The following is a 17,678-nucleotide window of genomic DNA, read 5'->3' as shown; positions in this document are numbered from 1 at the left end:
GCAACGAGGGGCCGGATGGCCCAAGTGCGCCTGCGCAGCCCTTGCCCGCCGCAGCGTGGCCGTGGGTGGGTGGGTGGGATGCAGAGCCTTGCGTGCGCTCGCAGCGGGAGGCGGGGCAAGGAGTGGCTTCCGGGGCTCCGCCTCTCCCGACGCGTCTCAGGGTTGGCGCCACAGGACCTGGACAGTTCGGGTCCTCCGGTGGTGACTGCGTTCGGGATGGCATCGGACTCGGGGGACCGCGGGACTACCTGCACGGTGAGGGTCGAGGCCTCGTGTGGGAGCCTCGCAGGGGCGAGAGCTTCGGCCCCTGGGGTGATCGTTAACTTGAGAATGGGGGAAGGAGCGTACACCTGGGTTGGGGCCTGGGATCCAGGCTGGAATGTGAGAGTAGCAGGGCCCTTGGCGTTAATGTTGAGGGGTGTTGCTCTTGGAATGATCGTGAGTGATAATGAAGGCGCTTGAGGAGGGGTCACGTGGGGCGTTACTCCAGGCCTTTGGGGGTGGTCGCAGGGAAGGTAGTGAAACAGGGTCACGCAAGAAGGTTCCCTAGCTCTCATCGGCCCGTCCTTGCAGCTGGAGTTCGCGGTGCAGATGACCTGTCAGAGCTGCGTGGACGCGGTGCGCACGTCCCTGCAAGGGATAGCAGGTAAGAACCTGCTTAACCAGATTAACTTTTCAGTGCGCAGTCAGGAGGCCTCTGGAAGGGGCAGGCAAATCTCTTAGACCAACCCTACTCCCATTTACAGATGCAGAAATTGAGACCTGGAGAGAGGAAGGAATGTTCTCAGAGTCACACAGGGACCCAGAGGCGGAGTCTAGAGTGCAGGTCTCAGGCCTGCCCTGCCAGATTCTTCTACTGGCTCTGCCTGCCCTTCTGGTGTCTTAAACCTCCAGTGCCTGGAGGTGAGGAGGGAGGCAGAGCGTAGTCCCCCCCTACAGGGGTTTTCCCTGGCACACAGGCAGTTCTTGCTTGAGAAACAAAATAATCTTGACAAAGCAAACAGCAGCCCTAGCCATGTTCCATCTTAGGCGGCCCTGATTCTTTTTTTTTTTATTTTGGCTGCTTTAGGTCTTCATTGCTGCACTTTCTCTAGTTGCGGCGAGCGGGGGAGGTGCACAGGCTTATTGCCGTGGCTTTTCTTGTTGCGGAGCACGGGCTCTAGGGCGCGGGCTTCAGTAGTTGTGGCACGTGGGCTCAGTAGTTGTGGCGCACAGGCTTAGTTGCTCTGCGGCATGTGGGATCTTCCCGAACCAAGGATTGAACCCATGTCCCCTGCATTGGCAGGCAGATTCTTAACTACTGCGCCATCAGGGAAGTCCGGCCCTGATTCTTAAAAGCCAGCTAGCCGGTCTGGAGGTGACCAGGCACAATCGGAAAGATCTGAGAAGGCAGAGCCACCAGCATGGCCATGGGAACTGCCTGTCTTTGATTCTGTCAAATGTTTATCCAGTCATTCAGGTATAGACCAGACACTGGGGGCTTTTTAGGGAAAAGTGTTCACAAATGTTTCAGGCACAGCCTCTGCCCTCAGGTAACATGAGCACACAAGCATTGCGCTGGGAAGAGCAGTTCTTGGAGGAGCTGCCATGTGATGGCTTCTGAAACTGGGACATTGGTGGCACTTGGCTCTGTATAAGGCAGCAGTGTGTCCTAGGTCTTCGGGGTATGTGCTCTAGAGTCAGACTGTTTGGGTTCAAATCCCCCCTTTGCCACTTAATGGCACTAAGACCTCGTGCATGTTACTTTTTGTGTCTGTTTCTTCAGTGTTTAAATGGGCAAGGTAATGGAAGTTACCCCAGAGGTTCATTGTGAAGAGTAAATTAGTTAATACATGTAAAAGCACTTTAGAAAGGTCTTTGGCATGTAGTGAGAGCCCACTAAATCTTAGGAATTATGAGAGGCAGGGCTTATAGGTGGTAAGCTGGTTGGGCAGAGGCATGAGGGGACAAAACTTTTTTTTTTTTTTGGCCGCACCGTGCGTCATGTGGGATCTTAGTTCCCCCACCAGGTATCGAACCTGTGCCCCCTGCAGTGGAAGCGCAGAGTCTTAACCACTGGACCGCCAGGGAAGTCCCTGATCTTTTTTAAGTTGTTCAAACTGTCTTATTTAGGGGTTCCATTTTCACTCCTCAATAGATTTTATGTATTTCTCATATGCTTCCTTACCCATTAGTTCATCTAGTTCTGAGGTGTTCCTGAATGTCATCTTGATCAGCCAACCATCTTCATAACAACATTTGTGGACAAGTCCTGGATTTTCTGCAAGAGCTTCATTCATTTCAGTTACTTCTCCTGATAGAGGAAACTAGAGTTCACTAGCAGCTCTCACACTTTCCAAAGCACCAAACTGCTCTTGTTGGTTCAGTTTTGTCCCAACTTCAGGCAGACTACAGTAAACAACATCTCCCAAAGCGTCCTGTGCAAAATTGTTGATTCCCACTGTTCCAACACCATTTCACTTTGTTAGCCATTCACGTTTGCCCATGAATCTTATGCATGGAGAGCAGAGCGGGGCTGGTGCGCAGCGGCCGGGCAGCACCTGCCCTCAGCCCCCAGAGCGCTTGGTGCTGGCTTCCAGTGCCATGTTTGCAGAGGGGGACAGATCCTAAAGCTGGGTTTGCTTTGACTATGTGTTTGGGAATGAGGGGTGAGTGTCTGAGAAAACTGAGCCATTCCACTGAGAGTGGAGTGTTCTGACCAAAGCTTTCCAAAGCTGTTGAACTCTACCTCCTGTAAAACATTCTTACTGGGAGAGCAGACAGCTGGACTTCTGTTGGACATAGGGCAGTTTTTAGCCCTCTGCAGGTTTCTTAGAGGCCAGATAAAGACTTCTGGTGACTACATTTTCTGGTCTGGGTAACTGGAAGCAGCTTCGCTTTCTCATGGGCTGGCTTCCCAGATACAGAGAGGGAGACAGAAAGAGTGATCGGGTGATTTGCCCTCTCCAGGAGGCCTGGGCTTTGGGGAAGAAGGCTCTGCTCTCCTCCTAAGGGTAAGTGGGAGGACCTCCCAGCCCAAGGCTCACTTCCTTGAACTCTTATCACCCACCCTAGAGTCCCCTACGGCCTTATCTTTTCTCCCTCTCTGGGCTCTGAGCTAAACAGGTACTACTGGCCAGGCCACACTCCACACCAGCCAAACCGAACTGCTGCTCAGCTGGGGAGCCAGCGTTCTTGGTTCAGACTCAGGTCAAGGTTTTGGGAATTGCAGTCACAAGGAGCTTCCCACTGGGGCCCTCCCACTTTCAGTGCAGAGACGCAGCTCTTCTTAGGAGACCCCAGAGCAGCAACCTACCTGTGCCAAAGCCAGTCCATCAGAAAGTCTTGTCTGCTGTGTCTAAAACTCTTTTTCTGTACTTTGGGCTTCACACCAAACCAGACCACCTCACCTCACCACAACCCACACGAGAACCTCATCTTTGGGCTCTCTGTTGCCCTTTCCGATAGGTTCTTCACATAGAAACCAGAGTGATTTTTTTCCTTTTTTATTTTCAATTATTTTATTTTATTTTATTTTTTGACTGCCCCGCGTGGCTCGTGGGATCTTAGTTCCCCAACCCGCTGGTCGAACCTGCACCCTTGGCAGTGAAAGCCTAACCACTGGACCGCCAGGAAATTGCTAAGAATGATTTTTTAAATCATACATCAGATGTTGTCACTGCTCTGCTTAAAATCCTGTGAAAGTCCTAATATTTAAGAGCTTCCCATAGGCCAGGCACTGTTCTAAGTGCTCTATATGAGATAACTCGTTTAGGCCTTCAGTAGCCTGCTGAAGTACGTCGTATTGTTATCTCCATTTGTAGAGGAAGAAACTGAAAAGAAAACAGAAAGGTTGAGTAAGCTAAGGCCGCACAGCTAGTAGGTGGCAGACTCAGAATTTCAACTCCAGAGCCCACACCCTCAACCACTGTACTCTGTGGCCTCTGCCAATGGCCTCCCCTTGCATTAAAATTAAATTCCAGATTCTTTCCTGTTGCCTGCAGGGCTTCGTTTCATTGGTCTCCACTTACAACTTTGTATCTTATCATTCTCTTTACTCCAGCTCCAGCCACTGGGCCTTTCTCTTCCTAGAACACATAGATGTTGTTCCTGCCTCAGGGTCTTTGCCCAAACTGTACCCTCTGCTGGAATGCTCTTCCCTGACTACATTCAGGCCTATGCTTAAAGGCTCAGAGAAACTTTCCTTCACCAGCCTAAGTGGCTCACGCCCCGGTTGTTCCCCAATAGCTGTTTCATTGAGCACACTTTGCCCTATCTGAATCTCCCTGTGCATGTGTTTGATATCCATATTCCTGTGCTGGAACACATGCTGCTTGATGGGGCAGAGACATCACCTGACTTGTTCCCTGCTGCATCCCTACTGCCTGGAACGGGGCGCATGATAGGCACTTAGTGTACATTTGTTAAATGAATGAATAGGCAAGTGAATCCCTCACACTGCATGCTTACTTAAGCTCTGGGAGCCTCAGACAATCAATCCTTTGGGGCCCAGTCCTTCTTCCTGTGGGGCAAGGGGACCAAGCATCAGCTCTGGAGTTGGACAGGCTGCCTTCTGAGCTTTGCGATCTCGAGCCAGTTGAGAAGCCCTCCAGCCTCATTTCTTCACTTGCCAGAGGAGGACAGTATCACTGTCCTGATGTGTGTAAAGCTGAGCACACAGCTCTTGGCATTCCCTAGAGGCTCAGAGTTCCCTGCCGTCCTCCCTACCACTTTGGCATCCAGAGGCACCTCTGGGTGGACCTGGAGCTCCAAGGCTTCACGCTAGGTGGCCCAGGATGAGACATTGTGTTAAGTGACAGGCAGTTGGGTTATTTGGGGGGTTTTCTTCTGGCAGAATTGCCCAGTACTTGCCGGGAGGAGATGGGTGTGTCTGTCTGATTTCTGTTTACAAATTCGGCCCCTCCCCCAACAGTGTCACCGATGGGGCAGGGGATCTGTAGAAGCAAGACCGTGGGACCCTTTGTAACCACAGGCCAAACAGTCCTGCCTCTTGGGTGCTACCTCCGCCCAGTACCATCTCCCCGTTTGGCCTCAAGTTGGAAGGAATCTGAACAGCTGAGGTTCCTTGTGTGTGCCTCAGGGACTGTTATTCCCATCTCTGCCTGATGGTTAATCCAGGTGTAGTCTTGATTCTCCCACAGCCCATGAGCTCCCTGCGGACTAGGACTGGTGCTTTCCCTGACCCTGGCCTCCTCCAGGCCCAGCACACGTTTGTTGAACGAATACAGGGCGGGGGTGGTGGTGGGTGGGGGAACCAAGGATGAAGGGAATGCAGACAGTCAGTGCAGCCTTCAGTTCACACAGCATTGGCTCAGCAGAGGGACATGCCTCGCTTAACCTGTCTTCTGGGCTGCCCAGGGCTCCCGGCTCCCATGGGCTCTACCCTGCCAGAGCAACAGACACACTTACTAAGATCAGAGCAGAATGGTTGTAAGCTCCACAGGTGAGATCATCCCTCAGAGTTCCCAGCCATCCCCTGTGCTCTGGCTCAGGATTCAAGAGTTCTCTTAAAAGGCTTATGAGCCCTGAACATCTGAATGAAAGAGAAGCCCCTTCTCGTCCTTCTTTGAGGTGGCTCGATGGCCCTCAAAACTGAGCATGTGTCAGAATCGTCCCGCAGGTTGTGTATACACCAGGGTGGCTTCAGGGATTTGGAGGGCAGTTGAGACCCTCTGACTTTTGAACCTGACCCTTGTGGACCACACAGAGCTCCTGCCCACACAGAGGATTGTAATCGGTGCAGCATGAGTTACATAGGAGAAGTGGGAACTGCCACAGGAGGATGGAGGCAGGGGCGCCAAGCCAGCCTGGAGGCTGGAGCTGCTTCTCAGGGTGAGCAGTATTCAGGTGAAGTGCTCGGGCTCTGGAGCTAGGCTGCCTGGGATGAGTTCCAGTCCCACCATTCACTACAACGTGACTTGGAGCAAGTTGCTTAACTTCTCTATGCCTCAGTTTTCTCATCCGTAAAGTGGGGATAATAGTGCCCAACTCACAGGGTTACTGCATTAATACAGGTAAAGTACGAAAAAGCCCACAGTGCATGTTCAGTAAATGTTAGCTTTCAGGATAGTGGTGATAGCCCCCTCTTTTTTATGTGTGCCAGCTTTATTGAAATGTTCATATATCATAAAATTCATCCATTAAAGTATACAGTTCAGTGGTTTTTAGTATATTCACAGAGTTGTGCAACCATTACCACTATCAGTTTTCTATTTCATCACCTTATGAAGAAAATTGTACCTTTCAGCTATCACCCTCCTACTCCCCTACCCACTAATCTACTTTCTGTCTCTATAGATTTACCTCTTCTGGGTATTTCATCCAGAATGACATCATCTAATATGTGCTCTTTGTGACTGGCTTTTACTTAGCATAATGTTTTTAAGGGTCATCCACATTGTAGCATGTATCAGTGCTGAATGCCTTTTTATGGGTGAATAGTATTCCATTGCATGGGTACGAGTTTTGTTTATCCACTCATCATTTGATGGGCTTTGGGGCTGTTTTCACCTTTTGACTATCATGAGTAATGTGGCTATTGATAGCCCACTTTTATACAAACATTTTTTTTTATTGTTTAATTTTTAAAAATTGAAGTATAGTTGATTTACAATGTTGTGCTGAAACATTTTTAAAAGAACTATCTGTGTTTCAAAAGTTATAAAGAGGGGCTTCCCAGGTGGCGCAGTGGTTGGGAGTCCACCTGCCGATGCAGAGGACACGGGTTCGTGCCCCGGTCCGGGAAGATCCCACATGCTGCGGAGCGGCTGGGCCCGTGAGCCGTGGCCACTGAGCCTGCGCGTCCGGAGCCTGTGCTCCACGACGGGAGAGGCCACAACAGTGAGAGGCCCGCGTACCGCACAAAAAAAAAAAAAAAAAAGTTATAAATAATGCCTCGCATGAAATAAGAATTCACAACACTCCTGGGGGCAAGATGGCGTTATCCCCACTTTATTCATAAAGAAACAAACTCAGAGAGGTTAAGGGCCTTACACAGCTAGAAGACAGCTTCAGAGCTTGCCTCCAACCATAGGAAGGTTGGTTAAGATGGGGATGGGGAATGGCCCCCTGATTCTCTCTTCCCTGCTCCCAGCACAGGGGTGCCAGCCCTCTGCTGCCCACTGTCTCCTGTCTTCTCCCAGGTGTCCAGAGTGTGGAGGTGCAGTTGGAGAACCAGATGGTCCTGGTACAGACCACCCTGCCCAGCCAGGAGGTGCAGGCCCTTCTAGAAGGCACTGGGAGGCAGGCGGTACTCAAGGGCATGGGCAGTGGCCTGTTCCGTGAGTAACCTTGGCCTTGGCCTCTCTGGGAGGGAGGTGGCCTGGGTGTGGTACAGATCCAACCATGGCCTTTGGGGGCTCGGGTTGGCGTGGCTTTAGGGACCCCGCGAAGTTATGGGGGCTCTCTCCACGTCGTTTCCAAGTTGATAAATGGGTGGGGCTGGGTGAGGTGACGAGCCAGCCCTGGTGTTTAATACCTTACAGAGAATCTGGGGGCAGCAGTGGCCATTCTCGGGGGGCCTGGCCCTGTGCAGGGAGTGGTGCACTTCCTACAGCTGACCCCTGAGCGCTGCCTCATCGAGGGGACCATTGACGGCCTGCAGCCTGGGCTGCACGGACTGCACGTCCATGAGTTCGGAGACCTCACAAGGAACTGCAACAGGTGAGTCCTCTGTAACCTCCCTGTAGCATCCTTATTGCCCCAGTTGTGCACCCACATAAGTGCAGGGGGCTGTGTTCAGCTTTTCACACACTCTTTCACGTTTGATCCTCACAAGTACCCTGGGAGGCATATACACAAAGGCCCAGTCTACAGATGAGAAAACTGAGACTCAGAAAGGTTAAATGTCTTGTCAAAGACCCTAGAGCATGTAAATGGTAGAGTGGGGATTTGAACCAAAATCTGACCTAGACACTCCTGCTCCTAGCCACCTTACTGCCTCCGAGATGGAAGGTGACTCCTGGACACGGGAGAGTCAGGTCTCCATGTCACGGTGTTTGTCATGCTGTCATGCCATTAGTTGTTTACTCATCTGTGTCTCGCCTGGAAGCTTATTGAGGGCAGGTCCCATGACTGATTCTTCTTAGTGCCCTCAACTCAGAGCCTGGCACAGAGTGGGCCTGTGTGTTGAATGAGTGGATGAATGAATAAGTGAGTGAATGAATAAATGAAACAAATGTCAAGTAAGAGGATGGATCACCTGGCCTGTGAGCTATTGTTTCACTGCCCACCTGCTATCTTTCCTTCTTAGCTGTGGGGACCACTTTAACCCTGATGGAATGTCTCATGGAGGTCCCCAGGACTCTGACCGGGTAAGTGAAAGCCCAGAATCCTAACCACTAGGCCACCAGGGAACTCCCCGACCAGGTAAGTATTCTTTTTAGGCTGAGAGAGAACCCAAAGTCTCAGAGGCAGGGCACGCAGCTCTTGGGGCCTGAAAGTATGATTCCTTTTTGTTGGGGTCTTTTTCCCTCACTTTTTTGGTTCCATTTAGAAACATTTATTGACACTTTCTGTGTTGAAGGCCTGCTCCCTAAGACTCACAGTCTGGTGAGGGAGACACTGAGAACTCCTTGGTTGCAGTGCAGTGAGAGAATCCTTGCAGGAGCCTGCCGGAGGCCCTGGGAGCCCAGAGCAAGCTCCTGACCCAGCCCGAGGGGCACATGCAATGGGAGAAAGCTTCCTGGAGAAGGTGATGGTGTGGAAGTTAAAGGTTTTACCTAAACTAGAAAGGCCATCCCAGAACTTCTCTGGTGGTCCAGTGGTTAAGACTCCTCACTTCCACTGCGGAGGACATGGGTTCGATCGTTCATCGGGGAAGTTCCGCATGCCTCATGGTGTGGCCAAAAAAAAAACAAAACAAAAAACAAAACGCTGTCCCTGACGCTGCAGCTCCTGGCCCTGGAGTTTAATTTTACACCAGAGAATTGTTTCCCCATCAGCAGTGAGTCACATGCTGCCTTAATGATTCTTGCCTTATCTGAGTACTACTTGTTCTGTTAGTTACTCAATGTTTTTATTTAAATTGACTGATTTTTTTCCCCTTAGGTAAATTTAGTTATTTTTAACATTTTAATCTATCACTGAAGGTTTCAAACAAGTTCTAAAAGTGGAGAAACTAGAGTCCCGAACCCCCATGTCCCTGTCACCCAGTTACCAACTCGTGGCCAGTCCTGCTTCATCTACCCCCCGACCCTTCTCCACCATTATTTTGAAGAAAATCAAGACATCATTCATGTAATTAAGGTAGATTTATTTTTAACAAGAAACTTGATATGGCCACAGAAAATAAGAAACCAGTACTTCTAGCCCCAAGAGGAGGATCATTGTGAAGGTACATCAGTGCAGACCTAAAACGTGTCATTAGGGTCCTGCCAGGGACTACGGCCTGCTTTACCGTTGTCAGGGTGATTAGTGAATGTCAGAGAGGCGTTAAAGACGTTTTAACACCAAGCTGACATTTTGTCCTGGATGTCGTGCCAGGAGGACGGCCTCCTCTCTCAGTGATGGGATGTTTCCTGACGCCCTGTCCACACACACCTGATTCCGTCTCCTCCGCCTGCGGGGCTATGTGTTCCCCTCCTCAGGGATTCAGAGGGGATCAGCCTCTGAGCCACACACCAGGCCGCTTGCTCCTCCGCCCAGTCCTGGAAACGCCTCCCCCTCCTTAATCTTCCTACCGCAAAAGACCCCAACACCCGGCACAGCAAAAAGTGCCAGGTGTGAGCAGCAGACGTCCCAAAGGGAAACAAGATAAAGCAGAAGTGGCTCTTCTTGCTGCTTGCTCGTCAGCCCCGTCACAGAGCCCCACCCACCCGTGTGCAGGGGAGGGCAAACAAATGAAAACATGGTGTGTGTTTCTTAATTCATGTAAGTGATTTTTGTTTTTTTGGACTTTTGACAGCTCTGTCACATTTCTAGTGATCAAAGTTTTTACTCCTCGCCCCCCGCCCCCTGGGTCCATTGCATAGTGTCATACTTGCGTTCTGTGTGTCAGTTATCTATTGCCGAGAGTCAAATTACTCCAAACTTAGGGTTTTTTGTTTTTTTGTTTTTTGTTTTTTTTGCGGTACGCGGGCCTCTCACTGTTGTGGCCTCTCCCGTTGTGGAGCACAGGCTCCGGACGCGCAGGCTCAGCAGCCATGGCTCACGGGCCCAGCCGCTCTGTGGCATGTGGGATCTTCCCGGACCGGGGCACGAACCCGTGTCCCCTGCATCGGCAGGCGGACTCTCAACCACTGCGCCACCAGGGAAGCCCTTTGGGTTTTTTTTTGGCCAAGCTTCTCGGCTTGTGCAGATATTAGCTCCCCAACCAGGGATCGAACCCACAGCAGTGAAAGCGCCAAGTCCTAACCACTGGACCACCAGGGAACTCCCAGGTTTAAAACAAACAACAAGCATTTGTCATCTCACAGTTTCTCTGGGGTAGGAATTCGGGTATAGCTTAGCTGGGGACCTCTGTCTTCGGGTCTCTCAAGGCTCGATGTGGGGAGGACCCACTTCCACACGAGCTCATGTTGCTGTTGGCCGGCCTCAGGGCCTCCCTGGCTGTTGGCCAGAGACATCAGTCCTTTGCCAGGTGGGCCTCTCCCTAGGCCAGTGCACAGCACAGCAGCTGGCTGCCGTCAGAGCAAGTGAGAGAGAGAAGGCGTCCAAGACTGAAGCCACGCTCCTTTTGTAACGTAAGCTTGGAGGTGACGCCAGGTCCAGCCCACCCTTGTGGTGGAGCACACAGGGTGTGAATCCAGGGGGTGCATCTTAGAGGCAGTCTTCCTCATTGAAGCCTTGAAAGGTGCTGAGCAGGAATCAGGCAGGTGAAGAAGGGAGAGTGGGAATGGAGGCTCAACAGGGGACGCCCCGTAGACAAAGCCCTGGAGGCTTGAACCGGCAAGAAGGAGGTCTGGGAACTGGCAGCGCTATGCCTCTTAGGAAGTGGAGTTTCTGAAGGGCAGAAGACCCCCTCGTGACCCGTGCCTCGGCCTGGGCCCCTCCCGGGGAGGGCATCTGAAGGGGCTGGGACCAGCTGCTGTCTTGTACCCGAGCCCTCGGTATAGGCAGAGGAAGACTTGAGCAAGAGCTACATGTCCAAGGAGCCATGATGACTGGCATGTTCCTTTTGGATTTCAGCGTCTGGTTTTGTCCAGACAGAAGTGAATTCAGTGTGGGGATTTATGTCCAAGCCTGGTTGTCCCTTTGCACATCTCCTAACTGGTTTCTAAGCTTCCTTCCCTTCTCTCCCCATCCACCTCCCTTCATGCACGGTATCAGAGGAATTGTTCCAAAGCATGGAGTGACAAGGTCACACCCCTGCCTGAAACCTTTCTTAACTCCCCAGTACCCAAGGGGACAGATCTCACGTGGCTACTTGGTGTGACGTTCAGTGCCACCTGGCCCAGTTCCACCCACCCGTGTGCAGGGGAGGGACTAGAAAGCCTGCGTCTCCTGACCCTCTGCTGCTGGCTCGTGCCTCTGAGCCACACACCAGGCCGCTTGCTCCTCCGCCCAGTCCTGGAAACACCTCCCCCGCCTTTATCTTCCTACCGCAAAAGGCCCCAACACCCGGCACAGCAAAAAGTGCCAGGTGTGAGCAGCAGACGTCCCAAAGGGAAACAAGATAAAGCAGAAGTGGCTCTTCTTGCTGCTTGCTCGTCAGCCCCGTCACACAGTGACATGCTTTGTGACCCTGCTTTGCGGCAAGGCCATGTGTACCAGCCCATGTTGGCTCAGGCTCTTACTTCTGCCCAAGTGTCAGGTTGGGGGCAATTTATTTGCACAGACAGACGTGGGTCTCTGGGACTCATCAGTAGGGCCTTGTCACCAGGAAACACACTCACTATTGTGCTAACCCTATGTTTTGTAATCACTAGTCTGTTCCATGTCTGTCTCCTCACCATGCTCTGAACCCCTTGAGGGGTGTTGACCACATATACACCATCACCTCCCACCCTGCCTGGCAGAGGGTATCTGATGTAGGCGGAGCTCCGTAGCTGTGTTAGGACATTTTTAAATATATATATTTATTTATTTATTTGGCTGCACCGGGTCTTAGTTGGGGCGTGCGGGATCTCTTTAGTTGCGGTGTGCAGGATCTTTTTAGTTGTGGCATGCGGGATCTTTAGCTGCGACATGCAGGATCTAGTTCCCTGACCAGGGATCAAACCCGGGCCTCCTGCATTGGGAGCGCAGAGTCTTAGCCACTGGACCAGCAGGGAAGTCCCAGGACATTTTTATTACCTTCAAGGGAGAAGGTGGGCAGAACCAGGTGTTGGGGGCAGGAGACGCCCTCTGCCCCTGTGTTTCTTCTTTTCCTGGAGGCCGGACGTCAGGGAAGGGATGCTGACTGCCTCTGATGGTCAAGAAGCCAAGCTTGGCCAACTTAAGCCCAGGGGAACTGCAGACTACCAGGGGCTCACAGAGTCATCGGGAGGCTGGAGAAGTGGGCTTGGAAAAGAGCAGGAACCAGGCTAGATTCTGAGGCTTGGATGCAGACTGGGCAGCAGCCTTGTAGGAGAAGCAGCCTGGTCTAGTGACATGACTTCCTAGGGAGGGAGTCACTGGCCGTTTTCAGCGTGCTGTCATTCAGCGTGCCCAGGATTTTAGTTCCAGGGAGAGAGAGTCCAGTTTCCTTCCTTGTGTCCTGGGCCGTCCCTTCATCCTACCAGACTGGACCCATAGGAGGACACTGGTACTTTGAGGAAGGGGACCCAGATACTGGGAAGCCAGAAGTTAGCAGCCATGTCCCACGTGCCCTTTCCCCCCCGGGTCTCATTGCAGCACCGTGGAGACCTAGGGAACATCTACGCTGAAGCTGATGGCCGAGCCGTCTTCAGGATAGAGGATGAGAGGCTGAAGGTGAGGTGGAAAAGAAGGTGGGGACCTTTCCTAACAGGTCCACTGTCTGAGGTCTTTGTCTCCCCTCAAAGGTGTGTGATGTGATTGGCCGAAGCCTGGTCGTCGATGAGGGAGAAGACGACCTGGGCCGGGGTGGCCATCCCTTGTCCAGGATCACAGGGAACTCAGGAGAGGGGTGAGTGCTCTGCCCGCAGTGCCCGCGGAGACCGGGAGGGGCCAGGCAGGTGCTCATCTCAACCCCACTGCTCTTCCGCAGGTTGGCCTGTGGCATCATCGCACGCTCTGCTGGCCTTTTCCAGAACCCCAAGCAGATCTGCTCCTGCGACGGGCTCACCATCTGGGAGGAGCGAGGCCGGCCCATCGCTGGCGACGGGCGAAAGCAGCCCGCCAGTCCCCCCGCCCACCTCTGAGCACAGCCTCAGCCTCGCGTCTGTCACTGTCCTCCCTGCTGAGCACTTCCAGAGGGAGGCCCTGCTCACCCAGTCCTAGGAGCACTAGTGTGTGGGGTGTGTAGGGGTTGCTGTGATCTTCCCTTGGCAAATTAAAGTTTTATTTTCATATGGAACTTGGTGTTTTGTCCATGTCCTGTTGTCCCTTAATGGGCTTAATAACCACAGTCCCTCTGCCTCTGTCCTCCCTGTCGAGGGCCACCTCTTGGCTTTAGAGGCAAAGAAAACTGGATTCAAAGCCAACCAGTTCCTGAGGGCCGTATCCTTCTCCTCAGGGTCAGAGTGAAGGACCATAGCAGACATATTTCTGTTTGTGGCCTGTCCCCCTCCCTTCACTATGGCCAGTTGGAACCAAAATGGACACCTGACCCACACAGGGCCTTGCTTTCCCAGAGAAATCAAAGTGGATCCAGCTTTAGTTTCTCCCTGGGGTTGGATCTGTAACATGGGAATATGGGAGCTGTGGGTGGGCCTCTTCTCCCTGCATTATGGACCGAGTATCAGAAAAAGCCCATCGGCTGAGGAGGAAGAATGAGGCAGATGCACAGGGAGAACCTAAGAGTCGCAGGAGGATGCCAGATGCTCCAGAGTCTGCACTCTGGGCCTTTCCTGAGGCCAGCGACCTCCTGATCTGGGAGTCAAGAGACCATCCCCCCACCAATGCATCATCACCCACTTTCTAAAAAAAGTTAATGTGGCTTGAGTTGATTTCCTTACTCGCAAGTAAAAGACTCTTAATTAATCGAGTAAATAAAGTGTTTGGCACAGGGCCTGGCACAGGGTAAGTTAAGGGAGCAGTGCCTGTGATTCTGAGGCCAAATGCGGCCCCTGGAGGCCGACCCAGCCAGGCTCCCCTCTCACAGGGATGGCCGATGTCCAAGGACATCGAATTCCTTGGGGAATTGGGGCCGGGAATTCTGGGGCTTTGCAATCATCTGTTGTGCCCCCTGCCCCCACTGGACTGTGTCATGCTTGCTCATCCATGACGAAGCTGCTTTTGTGACGTGTTAGGCTGGCAGAGTGCAAACTTTGCCCCTTACACTGCCTGCTTGGAGCAAGGTGGGTGGATTAACAGCCAGCTGGCCTTGGCTTGAGGCACCTGGCTCTGCTCCCATTCCCTGGGCCCTGTCTGTTTCCCTCTCAAGACTGCTGGCTCTGCCTCTAGCCCTGCTCTTTTCTCGCCAAACCTATGCTGGTTGCTTTCCAGCCCCCCTTGGTTCCTGGGGAACCAAGTCCTTTTAAGCCTGGGACCCGGACTGTGTTTCTCCACCTCAGAATCATTGCAGGAACTCCCCTTGGACTCTGCTCACAGCCAACTCCTGACCTCCTCTCACCTTCATTCTGGAATTCTAGCTGGATTTAACCCATTTATGGCTAAACCGCTCACCATCCCCTGCCACTCTTTTTCTACTCCTAAGGGATCAGTATCCCCATTAACTTTTCTTTCTTCTAAACTCTTAGCCGTGTGGTTTTCAAACTTTGTTTTTAAATCACAGAACACTGTTCAAATACCTTGAAACCCTATCTGTAAAGCAGAAGTGGATCTACAGCCAAAGATGCTTAGCTCTGACTAAGCTTCCCAAAAACCCTGGGGCTTCAGGGAGCACAGGTGGAAAATCTTTGCCAAATTCAGGCATTTTCATGTTCTCTCTCAACTTCTGCCATGTCCACCAACCATCTGTACTATCATTTACCAAATACTATTCTTTAAATTAATTCACTTTTAAACTTACTTAAAAAGGAAAATTTAGGGCTTCCCTGGTGGCGCAGTAGTTGAGAGTCCACCTGCCGATTCAGGGGACACGGGTTTGTGCCCTGGCCCGGGAAGATCCCACACGCCGCAGAGCGGCTGGGCCCGGGAGCCATGGCCGCTAAGCTTGCGCTTCCGGAGCCTGTGCTCCGCAACAGGAGAGGCCAGAACAGTGAGAGGCCCGCGTACCACAAAAGGAAAAAAAAAGGAAAATTTAATCATATTAGCTAACACCTGTATAATGATGATTAAGTGCCAGACTCTATTCTGAACACTTCACGTGCAGTAATTCATTGAATCCTCATGACAATACTACAAGGTAGGTTCTGTTTTTGTTTTTGTTTTTTTCTTGGCCACGCCACGTGGTTCGTGGGATCTTAGTTGGCAGTGAAAGCTCGAGTCCTAACTACTGGACTGCCAGGGAATTCCCAGTAGGTTCTGTTATTATCCTATGTCACAGATGAGAAAAGTGGAACACAGGGTGATTATGTAACTTGCCCAAGATCACACAGCTAGTTACTTGGCCAAGTCTAGATTCAGACCCAGGTGGTCTGGTTCTAAGTCTATATTGGTTCTCAGTGTAAAGTATGGAAAGCAAGAGTCATTTGCCATAAGTAGAAGTTTTCAGGGACTTCCCTGGTGGTCCGGTGGTTAAGACTTGGTGCTTCCACTGCGGGGGGCAGGGGTTCGATCCCTGGTTGGGGAACTAAGATCCCACAAGCCGTGCGGCTCAGCCAAAAAAAGAAAAAGAAAAAAAAACTGTTCCACAAATTGCTCAAAATCATGTGTAACTCCAAGGATTTTTGCACTGTGTCTCAGGGAACCCAGATACTTTCTTTTGCCCCCTGTTCTCTCAGCTGCCCTTTAGCATCTTTCCTCTGCCGCAGCTGCTTTCTCAGTGGCTGCCAGTGCCCAGCCTCATAATCCATGTCTTGGAAACCTCCTATCTCTTCTGCCCTCTTCCCCCTGGGTTTTCACCTTCTGGCATTGCATTCTCAGTTCTGCCTGGGGTTCCACATTGTGGGTTTGTAGAGCTGCTCCTTTTTCCCAAGCGGGAGATCTCCCCAGCTGAATCCTGGTAGAGGGGCCCAGTTGGAGTCACTCTTCAGAGCCGTGGCAGAGCCTCGGCTCAAGGGCTCCTGGCCACAGGTGGGGTCCTTGGAAGAGGTGGGGGCGATTATGCGAAGGTAAGTGAAAGTCTGGCTTCTGAAAACCCTTCTCTCTGTTCCTCCTCTGTCTTCTCTGCTTTACCACTACCAGTGGCTCTCAAGTGGGGGCCCTTGTCATCCCTGACCAGAGGCTTGAGCAACACCTGGAAATGTTTGAAATGCAAATTCTGGAGCTTCACTCCAGACTTACTGAATCAGACACTTGGTGAGTGAAGCCTAGGAATCTGTTTTAAAAGCCTTTGGCGGGGTGGGGAGGGATAAACTGGGAGGTTGGGATTGACATATACACACTACTATATATAAAATAGAAAACTAATAAGGACCTACTGTATAGCACAGGGAACTCTACTCAGTGCTCTGTCATGACCTATATGGGAAAAGAATAAAAAAGAGTGGATATATGTATATGTATAACTGATTCACTTTGCTGTACAGCAGAAACTAATGCAACATTGTAAATCAAGTGTACTCCAATAAAAAAATTTAAAAAAAAAGGCTTGTAGGTGATTTTGAGGCATACTAAAGTTTGAGAACTACTAGTCTCATGTTTTAAAACTGGTTAGGGGGACTTCCCTGGTGACGCAGTGGTTAAGAATCCGCCTACCAATGCAGGGGACACAGGTTCGAGCCCTGGTCTGGGAAGATCCCACATGCCGAGGAGCGACTAAGTCCATGGGCCACAACTACTGAGCCCGTGTGCCACAACTACTGAAGCCCGCACGCCTACAGCCCATGCTCTGCAACAAGAGAAGCCACTGTAATGAGAAGCCCACGCACCGCAACCAAGAGTAGCCCCCGCTCACCGCAACCAGAGAAAGCCGGTGGGCAGCAATGAAGACCCAACGCGGCCAAAAAAAAAAAAAACTAGTTAGGGACTTCCCTGGTGGTCCAGTGGTTAAGACTCCAGGCTTCCACTTCAGGGGGCACAAGTTCATTCCCTGGTTGGGGAACTAAGATCCCCCAAGCTGCGGGTCACGGCCAAAGAACAAAACAAAAAAAACAACAACAAAAAAACTGGAGCTATGTGTTTTAGGAGTAGAGTCAGGACTATCCTCCAGCCCCCAACATCTTCCCCTCTAATTTAAATACATATATGTCACGTACTTCCAAAAAGGACTTGAGGTATCTTAGCCAGAGACAGAGAGAGAGAGAGAGGAGATTATACCTAAAAACCCTGGTGATAGAAAGCACCATAACAGAGAGAGGGCTGAGCTTTAAGGCCAAGAGCAAAGTGCTCTGGGTTCCCTTGGTCTAATTGCCTAATAATACCGCTAAAAATTTCAGCAGGAGAGAATCCTGTCCCTGTGTCTATGATGCATGTTAGTGGTATTGGTGCACCTGAAGAGACTGTGATTACTTCTTTTTTTAAAGTTACTGTGATAGGCTCATAATGCTTCCACTACCACACACAAATTATCGGGTCCTAATCTCTGGAAGCTGTAAATATTACCTTATCTG

The 17,678-nt window shown here is 51.3% G+C and overlaps 1 protein-coding gene across 1 annotated transcript; it reads left to right on the top strand.

Moving 5' to 3' along the window:
* Positions 1 to 94: 94 nt before the first annotated feature.
* CCS (copper chaperone for superoxide dismutase) lies at positions 95 to 13,417 on the top strand. The gene is made up of 8 exons (XM_030833472.3): positions 95 to 255; positions 574 to 646; positions 7,143 to 7,280; positions 7,485 to 7,662; positions 8,252 to 8,312; positions 12,775 to 12,852; positions 12,924 to 13,027; positions 13,109 to 13,417. Exons 1-8 carry the CDS (start codon positions 217 to 219, stop codon positions 13,260 to 13,262), a joined length of 825 nt encoding a protein of 274 aa, XP_030689332.1. The 5' UTR covers positions 95 to 216; the 3' UTR covers positions 13,263 to 13,417.
* The last annotated feature ends 4,261 nt before the right edge of the window (positions 13,418 to 17,678 follow it).

This window comes from Globicephala melas, chromosome 8 (genome assembly GCF_963455315.2).
Source record: "Globicephala melas chromosome 8, mGloMel1.2, whole genome shotgun sequence".
NCBI classification, from domain to species: Eukaryota; Metazoa; Chordata; class Mammalia; order Artiodactyla; family Delphinidae; genus Globicephala; species Globicephala melas.
This window is presented reverse-complemented; position numbering and strand designations above follow the sequence as displayed.